Source organism: Rhea pennata, chromosome 2 (assembly GCF_028389875.1).
Source record: "Rhea pennata isolate bPtePen1 chromosome 2, bPtePen1.pri, whole genome shotgun sequence".
Taxonomy (NCBI): Eukaryota; Metazoa; Chordata; class Aves; order Rheiformes; family Rheidae; genus Rhea; species Rhea pennata.
In genome coordinates this window covers 109,835,309-109,844,255 of record NC_084664.1, presented here as the reverse complement: position 1 = coordinate 109,844,255, position 8,947 = coordinate 109,835,309, and the positions used below count along the sequence as shown (strand labels likewise).

Genomic DNA, 8,947 nt, shown 5'->3' with positions numbered 1-8,947 from the left:
TCGCTAGCTGTCAACCGGCGCGGCGGGGAGGGGGCACGCGAGGCGTGCGCATGCGTGCCGGGGCCCGCCACCGCCACCGCCTCCGCCGCGCCGCCGCCCTCGTGCTTGCGGAGAGGTTGGCGCTGCCGGCCGCGCGCGCGCCGCCGCGGGGCTGTTGAGGGAGCGCGCGCGCGCGGGGAGGCGGGAGCCGGCGAGGAGGGCACCGGGCAGCGGCTGTGCGGCAGCACCGCGCCGAGGGGACGCGACGAAGCGCGGCGCGGCGGTCGCCTCTCGGCCCGCGCCCCGGCGCCAGCACCAACGCTGAGCCGCCGCCGCCACCCGCCTGCCCGCCCGCTGCGAGGGAGCGGCGCCGCCGCCCGGGCTCCCCGCCTCCCCCTCCCGCTCCTCCTCCCTCCCCCCCCCCCTCCTCCTCCTCCCGCGGTAGCGAGCGAGCGAGATGGCGGCGGCCGGGGCTCTGGCTAAGCACGAGCAGATCCTGGTGCTCGATCCGCCCACCGACCTCAAATTCAAAGGTGAGGGGGAGCTGGGCGGGCACGCAGGCGGGCGGGCGGGCGCGGGGGAGCGGGCGCCGCGGCGGGGGGCCGCCTCGGGGCGCCGGGGCTGCCGCAGGGCCGGGCGCCGCCTGCCCGGGGCCGCTGTGCGGGGGGAGGGGGCGCCGCCGAGCCGGTGAACGGGCTTCGCCGCCGCCGCCATCTTGGGATCCCGCGGGGAGTCGCGCGCGTCCGCGGCAGCGCCGTGGCCCGGCACCCGCTGCCCGCGGGGGCTGCCGCGGCCGCCTCCCTCCTCCTCCTTCCGCCCCGGCGCCGTCTCCTGCCCCCGCTTGTCCCGCGGGCGCCGGCCCGGCCGTGTCAGCCCGCCCGCTGAGGAGGCGGAGGAGCCGCGGCCCGGCCCGGCCCGGCCGTTTAGCGCCGGGGCGGGCTGCGACCGGGGAGGCGCTGGGGTCCGGCCCCGGCGGCGGGAATCGCGCTCCTGTCACTGCGGCGGCCGCAGGGGTCCGAGCGGTTGCGGATCCCTTCCCGAGCCGCTCCGTAAGGTCTCCCTCTACCTGTAGCAGGTAGGAGAGGCCCAGGAGATTTCAGCCTTGCCGCGGTGCGAGGAGGAAAACTCGGTTATTTTGCCATCTGGCCTTTCCTGCCTCCCGCACCCTGACCCTTCTTCGAGTCCAGCTATTAACAGCTGCTGATGTGTGTGCTGTTGCTTTGCACCATCATTCTTCGGATGTGCGAGTAGGTGATGTGCCATGGCTCCCACTCTCTCCCTGAGGGAACCTGACCCACTGGCCTGTCAGTGACGCCCTCTTCTGCCCTCCTTCTCCCTGTTATGGGGAAACATATGTGTTACGTTTCAGGCAGGTTTTCAGTTAACACTTACAGGTATGTAAAAAAGGCAGTTAACTCCTTGGGAATGAAAGATGTATAAATTTCAGAAGTTTCTATACTTAAGGTATTTCATGCCAAACACATGACTATGACTGGCATGAGATGTGCCTGTCAAAATAGGCTCCAGTCAGTGCTTTGTCATGTTTTTTTTTTTTTCTTTTTTTTTCCTAAACCTCCTAATAAATCACAAAGTAGATGTTAAAGGACAGGCACTTTCCAAAGGTGAGAGGAATCACTGAAAAACAAGAGTCTAAAAAACTCATGATATAATAAAAAAAACCATAAACACTGAAAACTGTTTAATACCCATAATGGACATTGCTAAAAATCTCCATGAAGATTTCAGTTTTAAAATCAATGATGTTAGATTTTTTTTTAACACGATCAGTTTTATCTGAACTTACGTTTTGTGAACAGTGTAAACATATGCACTTGTATAATCCTGTAAATTTTTCTATTTTATTTTCTATTTTAAATAAGCTAATTTTTGTATTATTTTAGGGAGATAAAGCACACACTGTGATGCAAAAAATTTTGACATGGTCAACTAGAGTGGATATGTGTTTATTTTACACGGTAACATTGTGTTCCTACAAAATACCTTTGGTTGGCCTGGCTTTCATAAATTTGGTTTTTTATTTTTTTTTAAATTTGGTTTATCATAGAGATTTATAACAAACTGTTTTGTTGATCCATCAAATAAATTAGATCCAAAATCTGTTGGATCACAAATGCTAATTTTTTGACAGCTTCAATTTTTTAAATTGCACATTCACAGATAGAGCCAAAACCATAGTGAAAGCTTATTTTTTCACTTGCATTTATGTTAGTAAAATGCTGTTAGATTTTCCTGCTCTTGAAATTTCAGTACTCTGTGTTTTTCTTGCAAGAGTAAGTTGGAGGAAAATTCATATGTATTAACAAAACAAAAAAAGCTATCATGTCTAATTTGAAACTTGTGAACACCGTGCGTCTTCAAGCTGAAAGTAAGCCATATTTATGTGATACATAACAAACTGTTTATGTAAGGAGTGCCAAGTAAATATTAGACTAGAAGGTCTGTATGAAGCTACTACCAGTCAGTAGTGTTTATTGGGGTGTATGTTTATGTATTTATAGCATGCAGTAATAGGTATTCTTTAGGCATAAGCTTTTATTTCAGGCTAATGCACGTATTAGGAAAATTTCTGTAGAGTGGACTAAGAGAAAACAAAACCTGAAGCATAATGAGACTGTAGTATTTGTAGGAAAAGCAGCACATCAAATGTTCTCTCAATAAATATTTTTAACTGCTTCTATTCTGAGGTGTTTAAAAAGGTTTGTATACCACAACAGAAAGAGTAATTCATTTCTAAAGTATTGCAATGAAGAGTACAGTGTTGGCAGAAGAAAATTCAGAGTATTATCTTTTAAAAAACAGATTGGTTAGTAAGAGAGAGTATGGCTCTGAGTAACTGTAACTGCTTGTAGAAAATCATACAATATCGTTTAAAAAAGTATATAGTTTTTCCAGTGTAGCTGATAATCTGAAGTTCTTTTGTTGTGACAATTGTCCGTGGTTGATACTAACTTAATACTGATGATGTGTGAATAATAAGAGATCTGGTTTAAGTCTAAACATCTGAGTAGAACAACATAGTAGTTTTGGTACTCTTATCTCAGAGAGTCACTTGTACTCTCTACTCTAGTTGTATTTGGATTTGCTGACATTTAGGATAACAATGAAATTGTTAATGTGTTCTTATGCAAACAATGGCTTAGATGAAAAAGTAGGTAGGACTTATCTCAAGCAGCTTTTGATGAGATCTGAAATTCATCATTGCCTGATGAATCTCTTTTTCATTTTTCTTAAGTTACTCATCAGCAAAAATAATGACTATAAAGCATTTATGCTGAATTTTATTCCACACAGTTCAGAGGGAGGTCTAAAAAAATGTATGACAGTGGTTAACACATTACCTATTTCTGTCTGCGACTGAAAGATTGGAACAATATATTTGTATATAGTATATATTTGCCTTTCCAGAAATTTCAGTCATTAATAGCTTTTTTGTTGGGAGCATGATTAATTCCCTTTCTTTCCATAATAAGTAGGTTTCTTTTGATTGTGGAACCATCAGAAATACCTAAAGAAAACTGCATAGCAAATGAGTACATTTCAGAATGCTGTGCAAATGTTACAGGGGAAATAATTATACTTAGAAATGATGAGAAAGAGACAGTGGATGGAATACAGAATATCACTTTCAGAAACTCATTGAAGAGCGCTGAGAATTTGACCCATGGTTCTTGTATCTGGGTCTTGAGCCATATTACTCCTTTAGGTTTGTTTTCTTCTGCATTTTAGTCTAATCCATTTTGTTTAGCTTTCCAAATCTGAAATTGGTTGGAATTGTTTAGGATTGGATAGGAAGAATTGAAACATGAGATGCTGAAAGGCAACTGTTTTGGAAAGGGAAATGTCTTTTGCCTCTAATATTAGGGTCTTTTCACGTAGCTCATGCATATAATCATTGTCTATTGCTCTTATTTAGTGAAGATTGCTGTAATTTGCAATTGGTTCTTTGTGTGTGTGTGTATATGTATAAAATCTTTCAACTACTTATATAGATAAATAGCAGCACTTGAAACTTTCAGTTCAAAGCTTTCCAGCATTGTTGTGGAATCTCAATCGATCTTCATTAAACCAAAGAAGCCAATTTTACCACTGCAAATAGTTTGTATTTAAATTGGTCTTTGTTGATTGTGCTTTTTAAAAAAGCTTCTCAAAATCTTTGTGACAGTCGTAAGACATGCTTTTGTGACACCTAATTGAAAATCAACCCCAATTGATCTGATGAGCCTTGGGAGATTAGTAGACTGTTCAGAATTCAAGTGATTCAAAGGTGTCTGACTAGCAATGGTGCCAGCTTTTATAAAAACTTCTGAATATTATAAATGGATACCCTCTATTGAAGTTCTTGCTTACAAGGATGTGAAATCTAGTTTTGTTGCCTTTTGTAAATAGTGAGCCACACTTTTCCATTTTTTTATTTTTATTACACTGAGGCCAGAAGTAAGTCAGCAGTTAGGTAGCCTAATATCAACTTCTGAGCATATCTGTGTCCAAAGAATTTTCCCTTTGATGTTTGAGTTACTGGAAGTGATCAATATAACTGATAATACTTAATTTCTGGTTATTAATCTGATTCATAATTGGGATGATACACTTATTGTCTTCTGTCAGTTGGCGTGTGTTCAAATGACTATTTTCAGGTAAAGTAGAAAGCGCTTCACTGTAATATTACAGCTCATTCTGAAGTGCAGATGTCCATGACCTTTTAAATAATATTGATGTGGATTATTTTATAATCACTGCACTGTTATAGGTACACAGGCTATGTGTTACTGCAAATTGAGAAGGTGGAATTGAAAGGTAAAAATAGCTCACTGTTAAGTCCATCTCCTGCCCTCAAGATCCGTTGCCAAAATTGGCCCAGGATATCTTTCAGTGTAGGCAGAGCTTGAACTCCTTAAATGTGATGCGACTGCCTTGTGTGAGTGTGTCTTGATTAGGTCAAATTTTACACCCTATTCTCACTCTATTCAAAGTACCGGTAAATTTGTGGCATTTCAGCTTTCTCAGATGGATAGAAAATGTTTCTGAATAAAGATACCAAGAAATCAAAATCATTTTTGAAACTAAACAGTGAGAATGCAGAGGGGAAAAATGATTGCGAATGATTGCTAGCACAGTTGTGACTTTCTGATACTTTGAAATGATTCCTTTTCATTTAATATTTCTTCTGGATAAGCATGAATATGGGCTTTCAGTCTTTCTTGTATAGTATTCAGTTGAATCTCAGTATTCAACAAGTAGTCTTTGATTTATTTTGTTTTATTTTTAAATTGGAAAAGGATTACTGAAATTATTTTTTCCTTTATATTCCTGTGTTTCTGTCTGTTGATTCATCACTCACATGCAAAAATTGTTAATATTTAAAAAAATGATATTTATTAATGAAATGTGAGAGAGTGCTCAGTGCGAATGTGTTGAGGGATGGAATGAAAGAGGTTTATTTTATTTATTTTTTTAACCTTGTTGCTTATGAGGTGATGGGATGATTCTTATGCCTGTACCTCAGTGTTAGACTGCGTTTAAAACTGACTAATAGAAAGAGATTGTGTTTATCTGTCAAGCCAGGTGTATTGTAGGTGTTTATATTTTGGCACATCTAGTTTGTCTTTTTACTTTTTTTTTTCTTGTTTAAGATTCAGTTGTGGATGATTTCACTGTAAGGACGGAAGACTATAACAGAAAAGATCTAGATGTGTTATCCTTTCCTTGCAATTAATGGGACTCAGTTTTACTTAATATTACACCTTAAGTAAATGGAGAAACACTATCCAAACCTTACTAATCACCAGAAACATAAGATAGGATAAAAGCTTCACCTTTACACATAGTTACTACGAAGTACCTACTCATTGTGCTTGTTGATAGCCTAAGCAAGTGTTTGATGTCACCATAATGTATTATTATTAATACTGTAAAAATATTGTATCTATGAGTGCTGTGTCATTGTTTAAGGTCAAGCTGAAAAATAGAATCCTATGGTGAGCAAGAAGAGATGTTATGTGAATTGGTTAGTAGGTCTAAATATTTAATTTACTGACAGTCTGTTGTAGTAATACAAATTGTTCCTGGTTTGTCTTGAGTGTCTTGCTTTGTAAACATGTTCAACTTTCTAACCAGTTTAGTCTTTGGGAAATGTTTGTTAACCACATTTTTGTGAACTTCGGTCATTAAAGGGTTATAACAATGCTTGGCTTAGAAGCTGTACATTCTTAAAAAGGATCTAATAGTATTATTTTCGATTTGATGTTTGTTGAAAACAAAATGTGGAAACATAAGTTAGATTTCAGCAACTTTGTTTTCCTTAAGGTAGCAAGATATGGTATGATTTCTAATGATCTTGGCCTCTTCAGCTTCTCATGACCTTTCATGTTTTGTTAAATTGTATATTGTTATTTCATTGCATTGTAAATCATTTGGGAATGTAGATGTCATATTTCATCTTACAGTTTGAAAGTATTAATTTAGAAGTATATGGTTATGTGAATGAGATTTTTAACTTAACTATCAAAACCTTGTTCATATAGAAATTAAGTTTCTTTTGCAAAGGATTATGCTGGTGTAGGACTTAGGCCATTTGTTTTTTAATAGCATGTGTAAGGATGAAAAAGGAAAACAGTTGCTTGAGTGAATTTTAAGAAGATAGTCACATCAGCGGTCTTCCCTCCTATGTTTCTGTAAGTGTGATCTCACTTGGAGTAATTTTTAATTTGACATTTGAATGCTTGAAAAGGTCTGACCTTGATAGTATGCAAAGCCTTAGAGGAAAGAATAATTAAAGATATGGAGGTAAATGGAACATGGAATAAAATGCAGCCTGAGTGTCCTAGGTAGAATGTGCCAGCCTAACTTCCCTAGCTGTGTCTTTGGTTTTGAGCTCTTCGCTTTCTCCCTGCAGCAGCTCAACAAATCTGATCTTATCACTGGATTTACTGGATATCATTAAATTATTTGATACAGAGGTATTAAGTTGCAGATGAAAGACGCTTGGTGGAAAAATACAAGGTGGAGAAGGGACAAGCTATAAAATAGATTGGAATGAAGTATTGGATAGATGGAAGCTTAATAAAGAAGTTTCTAAATGATTGGATGTTGGATTTGAACTTGTTTTAGTATCTTTGTTATTGACTTGGTGGAAGTGGGATTGTGCTTGTGGAACTTGCTGGTAATGCAAATTTAGGAGATGTGATGAATGTGAAACAAACAAACGAAAAAAAAACAACCTCCCATGTATTTGATGTGCACTAATAGAATTTTTGTTGTTAGCTCACTTCAGTTGCAAGTAGTGAAGAAGGAATAAGACTAGAGCGTAGTGCCTGATCACAGGTTATTGTGAATATGATGCCTTATGAAAAGGGGCAAATATTAGACCTTAGTTTTGTAGTGAGGAAAGTATTAACGTCGTGGCCTAAGGTATTCATGAAGCTTTATCTGACTTTATGCCAGGTGACGCCTAGTCAGAGAAAATGAATCCAAATGGGAATAGTGCAACGAAAAAGTTACTAATATAAATAAAGTCGAAGAAATCGGCTTGTTTACCTTACCAAAAGTAAGGTTGAAATGGGATCTTATTGCTGTTTATAAATAATATTAGGAGAGGTAAGCACTAGGGAAGAGAAAACACTATGTAGGCTAAAGGGTTTAGGATTGATATAAGAATGAATTAGCATCAAGTGTCTATGAATATATAGATTTTTATGAACTTTATTTGAATTTCAAATCTGAATCATGTGAGTCTGAACCAACCTTCCACTAAATTATGTGGGCAAGAATACCCCAAGTAGTTTTGAATTGATCGGATGCCATCTTGCAAAATGATTTGTTTAATGAGGACCTTAGAAGGTTTTTCCTACGTTGTCAGGTTACAATGTTCCTAAAGGATAGCTAGGACAATGGTGATAATTATATACTTAAGCTGGAAGCCTATATTTCATGATATATCCCAAGACATAAGAAAAGCTTGACCAATGTAAGTAGTTTCGGATTATATTTTATTTTCTTTATAAGAAGGGTCATTCATGAAATTAAAAAGCGTATATGCTCCAGATGTGAAGTCAACTTAACTAGAATTCATAGGAGTGTGGTGCTAATTTAATATGGGTACTAAATCTAATATACTTGATGAAGATAAAAATTGCTTGGGGTTAATTTGGATAGCTGCTAGACATCATTTTACTTGCACATTACAGCTCAAGTTAGAAGTCTAAATAATTCTGTAAGAGTTCAACTGTCAGGGTCTGGAAAAAAAAAGTTGCACTAGCTTAGCTTAGTACTGTGATGTGAAGATAATGAGGGAATGAAGCTTGACTATGTCAGAGTTAGGAGATAGACTGAGTACAACTTTTATTTAAAGCACATATTTAATGTTTTCCTGAGTAACTGTAGGATATGCTATACTTGGCTTTCAGGAGTTTGGGAAAAGGAGACCGATACTCTGTGGATCCAGAGAGTCCTTTAGCTTCTGGATGAAAAGTCACTGGAATCTTTAGTTCCACCCTGAAATTGAAGCGGGCTGTTAATGTGTTTGGAAGCTGATCCAGTGTTAGCTAGACTTTCTGTAGAAAATTTAAATGTCTGATACTTAGCCTTTGCAGGCTGGTCTCTATTCTGTGCCAAGAGAGTAAGCTTGGACACCATCTAAAAACAAAGCACCTGAAACTGTATTGGGAGTATGTGGTGGGTTTTTTAAAACAACTTCCTGCCCATGCTGGGAGAAATGTGAATTAAAGAATTTACTTGTTATGCTGTTGGGATGCCACTTGCAAGGAAACTGGCCATAATCACGAGAGTTCTTGCATTATATTTAATACTTGAGCCTGACCTCTTTGATATCAAGTTCTCAAAGCAATTGAAAAAAAAGTGTTAGATAACTGCCTGTAGTCAGGTGTTCTGTAGGAAGTCTAGTTTCCTTGGAATGCTGTGAGTCATTACAGCTGTCATCTGAGATAATTAC

The 8,947-nt window shown here is 39.9% G+C and overlaps 1 protein-coding gene across 1 annotated transcript in view; it reads left to right on the top strand.

Annotated features, from left to right (window-relative positions):
* The first annotated feature begins 201 nt into the window (after positions 1-201).
* VAPA (VAMP associated protein A) overlaps positions 202-8,947 on the top strand; it is a 29,485-nt gene continuing 20,739 nt past the window's right edge. Inside the window, exon 1 of the mRNA XM_062570121.1 lies at positions 202-512. Coding sequence (XP_062426105.1) covers positions 437-512 — 76 coding nt within the window. The 5' untranslated portion in view covers positions 202-436. The remainder of the gene's footprint in view (positions 513-8,947) is intronic.